This window comes from Portunus trituberculatus, chromosome 50 (assembly GCF_017591435.1).
Source record: "Portunus trituberculatus isolate SZX2019 chromosome 50, ASM1759143v1, whole genome shotgun sequence".
In the NCBI taxonomy this organism is placed as follows: domain Eukaryota; kingdom Metazoa; phylum Arthropoda; class Malacostraca; order Decapoda; family Portunidae; genus Portunus; species Portunus trituberculatus.
In genome coordinates this window covers 21,050,858-21,068,674 of record NC_059304.1, presented here as the reverse complement: position 1 = coordinate 21,068,674, position 17,817 = coordinate 21,050,858, and the positions used below count along the sequence as shown (strand labels likewise).

Below are 17,817 nucleotides of genomic sequence, written 5' to 3'. Positions count from 1 at the left end.
CAGGTATTGGCTGCACCTGTAACACATTCACAGACATATTCACAGTTAATAAGCATATGAACACCTCTCTCTTTTGCTCACATTGTCATCTTTTGCCTTAATTATTCAAAAAGTATAAGTTAATGTTTCAATCAACAGCGGCATTTTACTTTAATGGCTTTCAATATGATGGAACAATGACGCTGTATGTTCTCCAGTACACTTGGCAACACTATATGCCATGTAGCACTGCCATCCCAGTGTCCTTGACATATTAAACCCCCAGGTCACACCCTGCTGTCAAAATTAGGTCAGATCACTCTGGAGTCAAGGTGACAACAGCAGGGAGCAATACAGCCAACACCCTGAGTACTGAGTCTGTCAGGCTCCACAATAACTGTATGGTACTGATGACCACCACTACTCAAACACAACACTGTACATCACACACTCGTCTTGTTTCTTTAATACGTTGCGTTCCCTCCAAGACATGTACAACGCTGGAGGTCTATTTAACCATATTAATCTATCAAGGTGTAGGTGAGTAATGACTGGTTTAATACACCACTGCTGGACCAATAACATTAAGTCAATGATGAGCAATAAGCCACAAGCATCACCTCCTGTCAATACAACTTTGGAGAAGCTCTTATCTGATGGGTTTCCTGTCATCAATCACCCTTATTCTGCTGTCAATTAGAGAACGATATTGTCATGCTGTAACTGACATCATAACAAAAACAAACAGGCTCAAGAAATAAAGTTAAGTAGTTGATATGGAAGACACCTAGAACAGGATTGAATGAATGGATGAAGCATGTCAGCTTGATGTGCTTTTGGTGTATGGGAAGAATTAATAAGTTAGTTCATTAAAAGCCACAAAGAGGAACTGAAAGAGAAAACATGAGATGAAAGCCACCATTTAACAGGATAAAGAGTGGTGTGTTACTGCAGGGAAGGACAGGACAGGCATGGCTTTAATCACACAATGAGGAAGTATTGAACAGAGAAAGACAGTTAATTTTCTGCCAGTGCCATGCCTCCTGCAATAGTCCTTGGTGGAGGAATGCATCAAAAATACTCATAGCTAGACACACAAATCAACTCAATATGTCCACAGATAACGTGACACAACTTACACACTTACATCCCACTGTCTGTCTTTACCCTAACATACATCCCCACCCCCCATGCTGTGCAGGACACACACACCAGGAGAGGTACTCACCAAGATGGCATCGCGGATGTTGCATCTGATGGCTTGTATCTTCTCTCGTTTTTCTCTGAAATAAGCAAAAATAAGGTGGTTATGATTTTTATATTGACAAACATCACAGGTTTAACAAATCTTCTAACAATAGGATGTGTAGGTACTTCTATTTGTGCTCTTACAGATAGTACAAAATTATACAGTACAGACAAAAACAATCAAGTTCTTCCATTATGAAAATACACACACACACACACACACACACACACACACACACACACACACACACACACACACACACACAGGTGACCACCCAAGATCCCCCTGGCAAGGCTTCACACAGAGGTGACAGAGGTGAAGGCTGCAAGCCACATGTATGATGAAGGTCTTGCCAAACAGGACAGTGTGTCTCTCTAAATATGAATTTATTACACCCACTATGACAAGTCTAAATATAGAATACTTGACACCCCTGGTACAGATCATCTTTGTTGATAAAGAGCAGATTCAGAGAAGTGGCAACACTGCTCTGAGCACAACACTGCATTGCTTAGAGTTAGAGGCAGTGCTGTGTTGGTTTTACAATTTAACATTAAGACTGCAATGGCAGAATTCAGGAGCAGTATTAAGTGTGGAATACCAATGAAATGTTTGCCTGTAGTGTTTGTGCATGTTCAGTGGATACAGTGTTACAGAGGCAATGGTTCAATGCTACAGTGTGTTGCAGTTTACTCTGGAGTGACTGATTGCAGTGTTCATGCACATTTATTGGTGAATAGATTGGATACAGTGTTACAAAAGTTTAGTATTATGGTGGTGTTACAGTCTAGCATGAAGACAGTTTTGAGTTCCAGTAATTCAGTGATGTTACAGTGTGTACAGCATTCCAAATTAAGCCTTGATGGGTAAAATAAGGAGGATACGTGAAGAGTAAGCTGTTAGGCCACATTTGACAATGATGTGTGTGTGTGTGTGTGTGTGTGTGTGTGTGTGTGTGTGTGTGTGTGTGTGTGTGTGTGTGTGTGTGTGTGTGTGTGTGTGTGTGTGTGTGTGTGTGTGTGTGTGTGTGTGTGTGTGTGTGTGTGTGTGTGTGTGTGTGTGTGTGTGTGTGTGTGTGTGTGTGTGTGTGTGTGTGTGTGTGTGTGTGTGTGTGTGTGTGTGTGTGTGTGTGTGTGTGTGTGTGTGTGTGTGTGTGTGTGTGTGTGTGTGTGTGTGTGTGTGTGTGTGTGTGTGTGTGTGTGTGTGTGTGTGTGTGTGTGTGTGTGTGTGTGTGTGTGTGTGTGTGCGTGTGTGTGTGTGTGTGTGTCCACATCAATGGGTCACTTACATTTCATAGTTCATCTTCTAACATTACAGTAAACCTAAGCCTGAGCTGGAGATATTTCATATTTCATAGTATAAATCATTAAATATGAACAGTGTGTGTTAACTGAGGAAGAGGGAGAGGAAGAGGAGAATACTTAATAATCTGTATTTCACCATTTCAAACATCCCAACTTCCTTCTCACACATCTGAGAACCAAAAGATAACAATTTCCTTGGCTTTCAATGCAATCATGGCTCCACTAATACAGCAGCCACACAGGACATGCCATCACCTCTTGCTTCATTTCCAGCCATCCAATCAGAATAGCTAATAGAACTAGGTTGGTTGGTCATTCAGTACAACTCACAAACCTTCATTTGAGACGGTATTTCATCACAATACTAGGAAACATTCTACTCTAAACCAAGGCACTCACTCTTCGCTATAAAAATCATGAGCGAAATTTTCCTATAATTGCAGTCAGTTCTCATAATGCACACCATGTTCTTGTGCACAGATTAGTGCCACACACTGGTAACCCTTCATTTACAGCTTTGCTTTTTCATCATCTTAGCAGTGGAAGTTATAAATACTGAAATTCATCTAATACAAAAAGGAAAGCCAATCAGTTCATTATCTTGTATTTGATGTATTCAGTATCTTCAAAAAATCTGACATCTTTATCTTGGGTACACTCACACTAAGTCATCAAAGTAAGGGAAATCTGACACCTCTGACTGTTTTCTTTTAGTCTGCCCTCAAACCCAGGCTGATTTGAGTGAATCCCATGCCAATGTGTGGAGACCAAATAGTACACAATGTTACAAGTTTAGGTTTCTGATCTTCATTGCTGAGTAAACTCAAGTTATTCATCACACCAGCAACAATGAGGTCACTTGACATGTAGCTATTGAGTGAGTAACCTATCTAAAATATTACACCAGACCACACAGCCCCACAGGCCCTGCACATCGAGGCACCCAACACACACCAAGCAAACTGACTTGCTCCCAATACCAGCACAACTTCTAAATTGCCTTTAACTTTCCTAGGAGGTAGGCTGCTGCTGCTAATGATGGCATGATGATGATGATGATGATGATGACGATGATAAGCATGGTGAATGGTGATAATGCTAAAAGCGAGGAAGAGGGAAGGACAATGATGGTAACAATGCTGACTGACTAATGGCACAGTTCACACGAAAGTCTTCACTAACTGCAAGCTGGCTTCTAATAACATCAAGATGCCAAACAGCTAATATGTTATGGGACCAAGCTGTCTGAACCATTCAATTAATTCACCTACTTTGAATGCTACTTTGATATAAAATGCTACTTTGATATAAAATAAGTTGTTTGATGCATGCCTTTAAGTTAGATGGGCAGAACAAGGCATCACCATACAAGCATTCCCTCACATCTTGGAAGGACAGCTTCACAACACTGTCTTACACCTCCCACACCACAACATTGGTCTCTCATGACACCAGTGGTGTTGCTGATACTCCAATTGCTTACCCTCACCTAAAGAATCCTTGAACTCTGTAACCACCTAGCACTTTGAGGTGTATGATGAGAGAACAGCAGATGGTGATATGTATGAAGAGTGAATTGTATGATCCTGCATTTCTTCAGTGACCTCTACTGTGTCCCCAGCCTACACTTAATTTGCCAGCCTTTACTACCAGTCCTCATCTTCACAGGGATTTGTATTTCCTCACAGAAACAAACAATCCAGGATCATTTAGCCAAGTTTCCACAGATATCTATACACCACATCTAATATCTATACCATCTCATTATTTTTAAACATATGCCCATTTCTTCATGAAGGATAATTCTTTTATTAAAATCATGGATATATTAATTTCTTTAATACAGTAGTATTGATCCCAACTGATGATAGTGCTACAAATTTGTGATTTTTTATTTTTGACATCTCAGGACAGTTACATTGTTCTCAGAATATCAGAATTATCATATCAAGTAATGAGAAGCAGTCCATGATGCAAGTGTTGCCAAAAGAAGGCAGACCTGAGTGGCAGCTGAGGAGGAAAACTGGGAGGAGGAGGAGAGTCAGAGTCAGAATGGTCATCCTCCACTCACCACACTCCATATCATAACAATCTAACACAAACACCATCTCCCCCTCTTGCCCTATCACTGCCCCTGCCTACCATTGTTCTGCCTGGGGATGTTTTCTTCATCTGCTTTTAAGGTTGGTGCTATGAAAAGAAACCCCATCCTCTACTACCACCAGGATCATGATGTCTGCCCTTACAGCCAGACATGAATGGAAGAATCCTGTTAATCATAACAGAGTCCTGGAAACAATTTATGACACATGAAAGGGACACTGTTAGTAACAACACTATACTGGTACACATCAACAAGTGGAGAGATCTAGTGCATGTAATTGATTAAGAACAACAATGCCAAAAGTTTTATTGACCAATCTAAAACCCCATATCAGGAGGAAAGGAGAGAGTAAAGATAAGGTTTATAGAATGGATGAAGACAGGAGTGATCTGTATAAAAGAAGAGACTGAAGACAGAGTAAGGTGGAGACAAGTGAGCTGATGTGGTGGTCCCTAACATAACCAGTCAAAAGAACACTCTGAAACTAACACACTACAAACTGCAACATGGGTGAATCAATTGTTAGGTCTCATTTTGCTTACTGTGAAGGTGGAGGAAATGCTATCTTACTCTCTCCCTATTCACCACCTTGAGGAAATGCCACCCACCTACAATATTACTGATAGTGCTGATAACAACTGGATAAGATAGGCAGGATTACTTTATCAATGTGTAGTTATGCCTGGGTGTGAAGGTAGGTATGATAAGGAACCACTGTTGAAACACCACTGGGTTCTATATCAAAATGGTAAGGTCATGTGACTCATCTAAAAAGCATTATGTACAAGCAATTAATACCAGATGTACACCTCACAATTCGAAAGGTTTCATGTTTGCCCTTGTTTGTGATAAGCTGAGTTGACAACCAATAAAATGTTTTCCTGACCTTTCATTATCAGTTCGTAGCTGTAAGAGATAAAAATTAAGTGTCCCAAATCATACTACAGTAGTGCTGGATTTGTTAGTCCACACAGTCAATTGCAGAAGTACTTACTCTTCACTGAATCCATCGACATGTAGAATTCTCATCTGTTTTACTATGGTGCTCTTCCCTGATTCACCAGCGCCTGCAATGGAAACAAAGCATTAGTCAACCTCTAACCTTAAACACAAGGAGAAAGTAAACACTTAACTCTGAATAAAAACAAAGCATTAGTCAACCTCAAACCTCAAACACGATGAGAAAGCAAACATTTAACTCTGACTCTGAGTCAAACTTACAATATAAGCAAGAGACCCTTAAACCAATACAACATGTCATTAAAGGCAATTTATATAGTGCTCACATCCTAGTAAAACAAGAACTATTTTGCTATAAGTTCATGCACCAACTAGGGACCTAAGAACTGAAACAGCACTGTGATAAAGCATGTTAAGATTTCTTTTATACATTTAAGCCAAGTTTCATTATGAGCCAGTGTGAGTTGGGTCTGCAAATGACTGTGACCCATAGACTAACAACAACATTTGCTGTGGAAAACACTGCACTCCCTTATGACCAAAGCTGAGAAGTACCACACGTCACGAGTACATCCACAGACACGTTAGTGGCCTTGTTGACATTCATAGTGTTAAAAATCTACCCTCCAATCAGTTCTGTTCAGGCTATGTACTATTTATTTCAAGATGAAAAGGTATCTGAGGGAGATGAATCAGTACAAATTACCTGAATGTGGTGAGCTTAGTTTACATGATACTCAAAATACAGACGTGTTCTAGTTAGTGGTATCGACACATTCACACAACACACATTCCTGTATGTTACAGACACCAACTCTAGCCACACCATGACTGACACCTGTCTGAAAAGTGCACTTTACTTTCAGAGCTGACAGACCCTCAACATTATCAAGTGAATTCAGTATAGACACAATGATGAGTGTGAATGGAAAGAGTGCACAGGATGAAGAGTAGAAATTCCTGTCATGACCATTGACAACCCAACAAACCACGTCAAAGAGTTCCAAAGAAGATGCATCAAAGTAGATTCCACAACACAAAAAGTAAGCGAATAATCCTTTTAATCAACAGTCATGAAACTTGAGTAACAATAATACAAGTAACAAGTCTCATTCAACAAGTGTCAGATGAGGTCAGAGACAGAAACCACTAAGATGAATGAAAATTCAAATGAAATTGTTTGCCATCAATCAGCTAACAACAGCATTCCAGCCATGAGTGTTCACTACAAGACAATGCCTGAGTTAACTAGCCACTGATGACAGCCTTCCCTGTAGCTACACTTCAACTTGGTACAGCCCTTGACCACAACACCCAAGAGGTGCCTGAAGATGTGAGTTGTGAGGTGTTTGCTTCAGTATGTGGGATGTGACTGGTTTTGGTGTGATGGGTTGCTATGTGGTGTGGCCTCCTTCATCAGGCCACCTCTTCCCTTCCTAACATTCAGTTTTTGCTTAGTAAGTTTCAGCATGCCACTCAGATTAATGTAAGATACATGACTTAATTATCATTTTCCTTTCTTTAATATTGCATTCACTCTCTCCATGACCTCATTCAAAAGCTTTCCATCTATTCCTGATACTCCATGTAAAGGGATGTAGCTGAAACAAGGTATCTAACACCACTTCACCATTTTGTCACCTTTCTTTTATGTAAACAGAGAAAACAGAGGCAGTGTTCTTCTGAACCAGCCACACTGCACTGCCATGCTGCATCACTCCTGCCTCACAATATTGTAATAACAATAAAATGCCTTTTGTCTCTTTCAGACTTTTGCTTACCTATCTATCTGTATTTAGTTACTGTATCTTAGCAAAAGAAAGTAAGATGTGTACACAAGACTGCACATCATTGCTGCAGTGAGTGAAGTGTGACTTGTTGAAAGCCTGGGATGACTTGTGAGATTGAATGGCCTTGGCCAGAAACACTCGTCTGCAACTATAGACTTTCTTGCAGCATTAAGGTATAAGGCTTTGCCATCACAGTACTACTGTTATTGCCCTGCACTGAGAAAACTTCATCATAATTCTAAAGCAAAAGCAAAAGTAACAAAAAAAATAAATAAAAATAAATAAACAAACAAACAAATAAATAAATAAATAAATAAATACTACTACTACTACATCTACTACTACTACTACTACTACTACTACTACTACTACTACTACTAATAATAATAATAATAATAATAATAATAATAATAATAATAATAATAATAATAATAATAATAATAATAATAATAATAATAACAATAACAATAACAATTTCTAAAATGTTAAGATTCTAACTAAAGGGCACATGAGCTGAAAAGTGCCATACACTTAATGATACCAGAACTCATCCCACTAATATGAACAGTAACTGTCATATGGTAACTCAAATCTACCTTAGTGAACTTCATTAACTTAAGGGACACCTATACATCAAGGGCTACAATTTTCACTGAAATCATCAATAAACACTCAAATATTAATGAATTATAACTTTTATATACTAATGTTGTTATTGTACATGGGCAAATATGTCAACACTGAACCAGTCTAGTTTAGTTTGTGTTTACCCCGACATGAAAGAGAAACAAATGTCTGTTTAGGAAAGAGCAGTCTTCTTGCTGAATGTAATAATGTACACACAAACTGTCGCTGGCGATGGTTTTGAAGCTGTATTTGTATTCTTAGACATGAAACAGGCAAACTACAAGATATACACACTCCTTGCTCATATGAATCATGTTCCTTATTTTTATGTCCCATACTTAAATACCCACTGATAAGATAATTGTTTATCTTCTGCATATCTATTTCTCAACTATTTATATTTCATTTGTCAGTTTGTGTTTTATGCATTCAGGTTTTAATTCTCTCAAGTTCTTCCTTAAGCTTCATCACTTCTTCATGACACAAAGAACATTGTAAATACAATTCAGATATTCAATATTCTAGGTAGACTATCTTTTCATGTCAAGCTTTATTTGACACCTATTTCCGAGAACTCCTTGAAAGGGATTACTTGTACAATTCCATTCACATATTCAATCATTCCAGTAAAGACAAACATTTATAAATGCCTGAAACAATCGCCATCATCACTGTGAGGTTATGCACTATGCTGACTACTGCCTCATGTCACTAGCCATTCCTTTGCATCAAATGAAAACTGTCTTACTTCATCTAAAATAATTCATAGCTTTTGTTTTGTAATATGTTGAAGCATACATACAAGTGATCCATCCTGCCACTGGTGACTTTTCATTTCCTCACTCTATTCCTATCACTTGTTGGGGAGGATAACAATGTTGTGACTGGCCCCCTGGATACACAGAGGTGGTGGCAGATTCTTAGAATGGAAGGAGACAGTGCCATAATATTTCCTTTCACTACACCATTAATAAAAATCAGAGGGTAGCAAATGTGCTGTGGGCCATGAGGAGGTTTGCAAAGTGTACGGGGCATGAGAGGATGATGGACAGTCCTGTGACACACCCAAGAAAGGTCTCGCGTTATACAGACAAAGTTAGTACTTCTACAACGCTGCATTCACCCACATAGGATAAAAAAATCATCAGTAATGTAAGTTTAAGTTAAAAGTGAGCATGAATTTTAATCTAATTTATGCCCAAGTTTTACAAACAGAAAATAAAAAAATGGAAAACATGAAAAGTTTAAATAAATAGATCACTACTGCACATCGCCTGAGCAATCATCACGCAAATCCTTCAACAGTCTCTCTCCGCTACAACAACAACTGAGTCGCTAAATGCGGTGGGCAACCACAGGCATGGCTAAGTCACAGGTCCAGACAGCAATGGATGGCACACAGCCTGCCCAGCTAACCATCCTCCTTTAAGGACTCCCTCATAAAAATGGATGCCTGGGAAAACCTAATACTGTACACATAGGGAAACTGAGGTAAACCCGATACAATAGTTGGCCTTGTATCTCAGAATGAGGAAGCAGCACCAACAGACACAACAGACTGCTGACTGAAGCAAATGACATGGTAATGCAAAGCCTTCCATTTAACCTTTTGTGTCTGCTCCATACATCAGCACAAAGGAGTGATAATGATTTCACAATTATGGATGATTCACTGCTGTAACAAAGTAAGAAAGCTCCATCTGAGTGCTCACTTATTTCTGCTATTATCAAAGATATTTGTTATTGTACATGAATATTAATGTAGCAACTACACTGCCGAATTTCTAAAAAAAAAATAAATAAAAAATAAAAAACATTACCATGTCACATTTAGGTTACAGTGCAGGTGGTGCAGGCTTATCACAAAGTCAGATACTATAATACCTGGTGACAAAAATCTGACAGTTGTCATTAGAGAGGTTCTAAAATGAGAGTTCAAAATCTCCTCACAGTACATATTGAGAGAGAATATAGTACTATTTACAAGTATCTTTAACTTAAGATACAAGCTTTTGATAGACAGACATCATCATGTTGTAGTCTGTTGCCAGAAGCCATAATTCACCACAAATCAAATAGTATTGATATATACCTATAACTCATTGGTGTCTGACAGCACAACAAACTTAAACATTTTTCAGAATTTCCAGAGCAAGCAATGCTTTGCATACAGTTTACCAATTACATGCCATTACCAAAGCTATCATGTAAATGATCTGGTCATGCGATCTTTAGCTAGCTTCAGCAATCACCAATGTTTAACCAGGCAGTAAACGGACAGACTATGTATTGTTTAGTCATCATACCCCAGACAAGATGCATTCACAGAGGACATCCAAGCAGCCAAGAAGGGGCACCACACCTTGCCTCACTAGAGGAAAAGAAGTCACCCTGAACAAAGATGTGCTAGTCCCTCCTTCGCCTGCCCTCTTGAAGTCATTCTTAAGATTCAAAGGGAAAATGAAGGCAGTTTTCTTGTAATTCTTGTAAGTCAGGTTGTCAGGCTAGCTAATTTTGTGTTGTAAAGAAATACAAGTGAGAAGGACTAAACTCCATAAACCTTTTGTTCCCAAGTTGTGATGGCAAAATATATGCCATGAACTCCAGCACACACATCAACATGTCAAGTCTACCTCTGTTACAGTGACACACAGCACAAAACACTGCCACAACTATCACATCAGCATGTATCAAGCAGAGATGCCTGACATGGAGTCACACCAGTAGTAGGTCTCAGCATAAGAAACTTGAAACGACACAAAATATAGAAATCAAAGGCTATGAATGGCGTCAACACATGCACTGAAAAGCCAATGTTGACTTGTGCATCTCAAGTACGGAGTATTACCAATGCCAGCAACAAATGCCTTCTGTTTTCCTCATTGCTTCACTGCTCACTGACCTGTCACCATCTCTAGTAACATTTAAACATCTGTGACATCAACCTTTGCATCAAGTCTGAGCTTGGGCGGGGCAGGCAGCACAAAACCTGCCAAACTGTTCATCCTCCTTTGTGAAGTCAATCAATCAATATAAGGCTGGGAAAACTTTGAAAAGACAAGCTATGGAAACCTGAATATCTAGTTAGGTGTGTGTGTGCTTCTTATCCAGTGTGGGGTCAGAGGTCAAGTGATGGACAGGAGCACCACCACAGCAAGCACAGATAAACCTAACAAGACATCCTGAAGAAGCAAGGAGTGTATGAGGATGGATAGAAGACAAGGCATTTTATACAATAACTATGCATCTTGTCACTAGTGTTTTCTTTGTGTATGATTAACGCTACCACAACTACCTTCAGCAAATAGAAGTAATTTTTTTTCTTTTTTTTTTAATCGCACACACACACACACACACACACACACACATATATATATATATATATATATATATATATATATATATATATATATATATATATATAAACCTAATCTGGCAAAACAGCACTATTCTGTTTACTGTTCTGACACTCATTAAATTCTACACTGTATCACTTGCCACCAAAACTAAGTTAAATGTAATGTAATGTCCACACTATAAGAGCTCATGTCCTCTACTATATACAGCATAGGTTGTCATTAAAGGAAATCACACAATGTACTGCACTACCTTCCTTTATCTGCATATAATTCTCTCAAGTGGAAGTCTCTTATCAGCTGTGAATCTACAAGGTCATGTGAATAGATTGTCAGCAGATGAGAACACTTCAGTTTGTGGGAAAATTCAAAATACAGTGGGAATGAATATCTAAGGTTACTCATCTCAAATCTTAACAACATCTATAACTTCCTGTGTATCCCTAATAATGCCATCCACTCTAGAAAATTTCCCCAAAAAAGGCGCCAGCTCAGCATGTAACTCCGCCCTCGTTATCCCATGTCTCACATCTCTTCAGCACCTCCTCCAACTCTTTTTTCATACATTGCTGACACCTTATCACTGGTCTCCACACTCATGGCACCTAATCTATCCTAAACTAACTCCTACCTAAATGGAAATAATGCACTTCACCTTTTCAAGCACAATAACTTTTCTCAACATTTATTTTATCTTTATCTCTCTCTCTCTCTCTACCTCTGCAACTTTTCTGGCACTTCTCAGTCTGTCTCCACCATCCACCTTTCAGTATATCACATCCATTCCTCTGTTTTTTCAGGCAAGCATGAGAAGATAAAAGTTCTGCTGCTACTCCTCTGCTCTATCATTCACAGTCTTTTCACCCCTCATTCTGCTAAATATCCCCATAACTTGTCCATCCTACAATGCTTCTCCTTGTCATGCATCCCTTCATCCCTGTAACCTTGTGTCACAGCAAAGCATTTTCCTTACCCCTTCATAATGGCCTCTCCATGTTGAGAGAAAGTTCTCCTTTCAAACACCATGACCTTTCTTTCACCCACTTTTACTCTGTCTCCAACACCTCCCCTGTGGAAACGTCAAATGTGCTTGCCAACTCTGCCATAAACAGCGTCACTAATATACTGCTTCATGATCATGTGCCAATTGTTTTCCTAGACAAACCATTCTACATATCACCTTTTCTTTCCCCCTGATCATCACATCCCTCACCATCCAAGACATCAGCACATCTTCTATGTCTACACATATCACACCTATATTTACATCCCCATTTACATTTACAGTACCAAATTGTAATATAATACCTTGACTTATTCCTATCATCTCCATCCACGCCACACAACTACACGACGTCTTACAGGGCCGACTGTCTGACTGGTGTGAGGTGCAGCAGCAATGGTACCAAATGCTAACAATTCCATGTAATATTTCAATGAACTACAGTACAAGTGCCTTTCCTCACACTACATGAGTACAGAACACTATTATGTTATTCTCTGACATGTCTCGAAGCAACACACAAATTGTTCAATAATTATCTTCTGAAACATTCATAAAGCTTGATTTTGGTCTCCCTATCACAACAGTAACATTTTCCAATTCTCCCTTTCATATCAGCACCTCAAAAGCACTTTCCTCAATGCAGTCTTCTTTACAAACTATTCAACTGTTTCTTTGATATAACACTTATGAGTGCCCATCTCCCTTTTCTCTTATTACTTTCAAGTTTTGGACACTCATTTTCAGCCAGTTTTAGCTTTACAGTGACTTCATGTGAGCTGAGAAAATAAATAATCTTCCAACTCTCAAAATTAATTTCTGTAATCTTCCATACACAACTATATTGACCACTCCATTCATTAAATGTCTCTCACTCTCTACTCCCCCCTCAACTGTTGTAGCTGAGTCATCTTTGGCTCAGGAAACAAACCACCCCACTAGTGCCCTCTCCACACACCCATAGACACACCTTCAGTCTGTGTCACCACCGATGCCATCATCACTCAACACTGTTCATGCCTATCCTACTGTACTGTACTGAATAAAAATTGTACTTTGAATCATTTAATACCAGAATTAGTATTTATATGTCTCCTTTTATCATCAGGCCATAAGATGTCTGCAAATTTAGTTATCCTATATTTTGATATTAGTAAAACTAAATACTACACACAAAAACAGTTAAAAATTACTATAATATATACATGATTCTGTTACCTAATGAAGCAGCTCAGTATCAATAAGTAAGCAAACTGCATGACATCTACACAAGTGCACTGATTCCAATACTAGAAAAGACTGCAAATGTTGGCTATGCTTAACTCATTTTAAGTAGATAAATTGATGCTTTGATGTCAATATCCTTATCTGATATTTACACATGTAGGTAATATATTACACACAAAATTTAGCTTGCTTATACTCATCCTTGAAACAAAACTGGTAAAATGTTATAGTATTCAATTTGAAAAACATCCTTGACTGGCAAGGATGAGTAAGAATGCCCAGCCACTGTGGGTCTCTATTCTCCTGCCTTGCAACTGACATCCTAGAAACCTGTCACTAAATAAACACAGCCCACTAATGCCACACCAACAATTTCATATCCCAGGCAAGGAAGCAGCTGCCAAGTTAAGCACATAGGGGTGTGGTGTTTGGCAAGGGTCATGCACAGGTCACATCAATGCTGGGTCATTTACCATATCACTAAATGGCATGGAAATAACCTTCCTGTAAATTGAACCCTGTACAGCAACTGACTGTGACAGTAATCAGAAAGGCCACAAGCAATAAAGAACCATCCCAGTGCCTTGGCCACCTCACTCCATCCCAATGTGCACCCCACCCACTTGAACCCTTGGTGCAAAAAGAGAATAAAAAAAAAATACACTGGTGAAGTCAGATGATGGCATGAAACACTGAACTGGTGCACACTTCATCCTACTCCATTATTGACTGATTCCTAATTTACAGGGGAATCCCTGGATATTGATCTAACAAGGACCTTTTGCCTCTCAAATGGTTGTTCCTGACAAGTTAGTGTGCAGGTGCATTTTTTTTTTTTTTTTTTTTTAGGTACGAGCCTTGTGGCGAGGCAGCAGCCCACAGCAGGTGTGTGAGGCACCATCACAGCCCACCCTCACACCCACCGCCAACCCACACCACCCTGACATCAACTGCCCACAGCAGCACCCATTCCCCACACACTGTGGCACCAGGCCTGGCACTGCAGCCCGCGGGGGCGACACAACCCACATTCCCCCTGGGTGGGTTGTGGCGGCGACGGGGGGCGCGGCGGTGAGCTGGGGGACCAGGTCAACAGGCGGGGCACCAAGGGGAAGGCAAGATAGGGAAGCAAAACATCGGGGATGGCTGCCCAGACCTGTCACCGCGACACCCGCCCAGCCGCCCGCCCTCCGCCGCCCACCGCCCGCAGCCTGGCTCGCCGCCCTCCGCTGCCCACCGCCCACCCAGCCCACGGCTGCAGATTTCAGTGCTTCTGAGACCTGATCCGTGGGCCAGAGGCACGGCCATGGGCTCACAATACAGCTAACAGGATGCGAGTAAAGGGAGAATAAGGTTCTCAACATGGCCGCTTAAGCAGACGATAAACACAAGTTGTCTTTACCTAGTAATAACAATCTGTGCGTCGCCCGGTACACTTGTTTGTCTTGCTGAATTTGCCTGTTTATCTTCTTGTTTGCTTCTTTCCGCCTTTTGTTTTCCTCGGCGTCACCTTTCGCCCCAGCGCTACCAAAACAACCCATGACATTAGTACACTCTTGGAATAAAGCTCCTAGCCGCAGGCAGGCGCGGACGTCCCGCGGCCCTGTCTCGTTTCCGCACCAGTTGCCTATTTTTGCGGCTGATCTCGCGTCACTAGGTCATGGGATCCAGTCTACATGTCACTGAGTGGTGTGGCAGCCACCTGGGCCATGGATGCCGGGCGATGGTCCAGATTTCACTCGATCTCAATCGTTCACCATCATCGCCAGTCATCTGCACAACCTTCACCCTCTCGCAGTCTCCACAAAGCCCGCACGGCAGCCCCACTCCCCAACGTGTCCTGAGAAGCACACTAACACATTATTGTCCCACCATCATTTTTATCACACGCTAAATTTAGAAATATTTATTTTTGAATTAACAATGGTATGTGTACTGTATTATTTCCTTGTTTTATAAAGGCTATTATTGACATCGAAGCTACACTTGTGTTTGATACATATTATTGGAACCGGTCTGCGCAAAGATTGGTGCAAGGGAAGGGCGGGACCGCCAGACTCCCGCAGGACCTGGGAGTGTGAACACCTTACCTCGGTCACTTCCCCTTACCAAACACCATCTTATTATCAATGTTTATCATTATAGATAGCGCGCTGTCAACGGTTCCGATGAACAGACGAACAACACTTAAAAATCAGGTCATTATCAAGAGATAAAAATTTGCATTCACTAACAAACAGCGTAATCCATTCATGCAATATCATATTTGCCAACTGAGCATGGTTTTATTATCATAGTATCTGAAATAATGCAAGTTAAAATAATGCATGCTATAAACAGATACGGGCAGAGTAGCTAAAACGTTATCAGCATGGTCGTGCGGCTGGCAGCCGCGACCAGGAACAGGTGTTCTCGGCAGGAACGGAAGTGGAAGTGTTCAAGGTGTACTAAGGAAGATTTTATTCTGCACTCGTCCTCCCTGGATCAGAAAGTCACGCACCCAACTCACACTTGTGCACGGGAAGGCCTACGTGTCCATTACATCGGGCTGTCAATAACCCCACACTACAATTTGACCTTTCTTTTACGAAAACTGCATTTTCTTCTTTTTTTTTTTTTATTTGTGATTTCATCATTGGATAAAAGTAGCATAAGGGACATGATGGGTGGTGGTGCAGCAAGCCATCGCCATGCACCCATTTCATCCCCGCACCTGCGTCTGCACCCACTACGAGGCGAGATGGCAGGCAGGCAGGCAGGCAGGCAGGGAGAGGGGCGGGGCGGGGCGGGGAGGGGAGGGGAGGGGAGTGAAAGCAGCAGAGGGACGGGGTGGAAGGAGGAAGATGATCACCCCTCTACCAAAATGATAAAAATAGCCTCTCTACACACACAACGTACCGATTGTTGCAAGTAACATCACGTCATGAACACAGATATTTATATTTAGAATGAAAGGATAAAACAATACAAGCACAAGTATAGAAAAAGCTAACTGTTATGTATTTCCCCTATAATGAACGAATCAATAAGTAAATGAACAAAAAGATAAATGGCACACGTTCAGTTACCGGAAGCTTTTATGAAGAAAGATATATATATATATATATATATATATATATATATATATATATATATATATATATATATATATATATATATATATATTGCTTGTGGAATCAATAAATCATTGAGAAGTAATTGCCATTCTTCATACACTACAGTTCCTTCACCCAGAATGTAGTCAAAAGGACGAATTACACAAAAAAAAGTACATCGACGAAGAAAAATGTACTTTGAGTATTGAGTAATAAGAATAGATAAAACTGAAAAACGAGTTATGCCGTACTTTAATTCCCAGCACTTTTCAACCCTTTCACTGCGATATGAAACAATTCACTACACTAAAAGCAGCGTATATCTTTATAAGGAAGAAGGGGATAAGAAAGGGAAAGATTTTGCAACTGATACTGGAGGTGGCTGTAGGGCAAGAATAGATGTCACAGAGTGCTTAGTGATTCGCGGAAGGTGTGTCAGATAGCAATGTCAGTCATGAAGGGATTGATTCATTTCCTTTCGCTATAACCATATATCTTGGGGACTGGCATCTCAGTGGGCCTTTTTTATATATAATTTTTGTTGCCCTTGGCCAGTTTTCCCTTCTTACATAAAAAAAAAATAACAATCACCCACAAGTAAATTCCTACCTGCCTATGACATCAGAGTCACCTACGACCTAACAGGCGTGAATATGTCGCTTTATTAGTCCGTCAATGACAACTCAACATTTGCCCTTTGTCTAATCGACGCGTCTTCACGTACTCTGACTTCGGGTGGCATTACAATAAGCTCTATCGATCCACGGCTCCTTTGACTCAATCCTTCCCTTTCTTCAACGCACTGAAATTCTCAATATCGAATCATGTGTGTGTTTCTCCCTTCCGTTTTCCTCCCGTGCACGTCTATTGTATTCGGAAAGTTAAAGAAAGATACGTTAAATGGATAGCAAAAGATGGGACTTGCATGATTCAGTAATAAAAATGAATTAATCAATAAATGAATAGATAAATACAAGAATGAAGGTATACATGAGGGGGAGGGAGGAGGAGGAGGAGGAGGAGACATAAAAATAGTCTCAATGTTAAAGGAGGTTCTCAATTCTACTTCCTGATCTCATTATTAGTGTTGTTGTTGTTGTTGTTGTTGTTAGTGTAGTTGTTG

The 17,817-nt window shown here is 40.2% G+C and overlaps 1 protein-coding gene across 1 annotated transcript in view; it reads right to left on the bottom strand.

Moving 5' to 3' along the window:
• Positions 1-15,638, bottom strand: part of LOC123499470 (guanine nucleotide-binding protein G(s) subunit alpha) — a 61,074-nt gene extending 45,436 nt beyond the window's left edge. Inside the window, exons 1-3 of the mRNA XM_045247479.1 lie at positions 15,002-15,638; positions 5,631-5,703; positions 1,208-1,262 (exon numbers count right to left, since the gene is read on the bottom strand). Of these exons, the coding sequence (XP_045103414.1) occupies positions 1,208-1,262; positions 5,631-5,703; positions 15,002-15,140 (267 nt within the window). The 5' untranslated portion in view covers positions 15,141-15,638. The remainder of the gene's footprint in view (positions 1-1,207; positions 1,263-5,630; positions 5,704-15,001) is intronic.
• Positions 15,639-17,817: the final 2,179 nt, after the last annotated feature.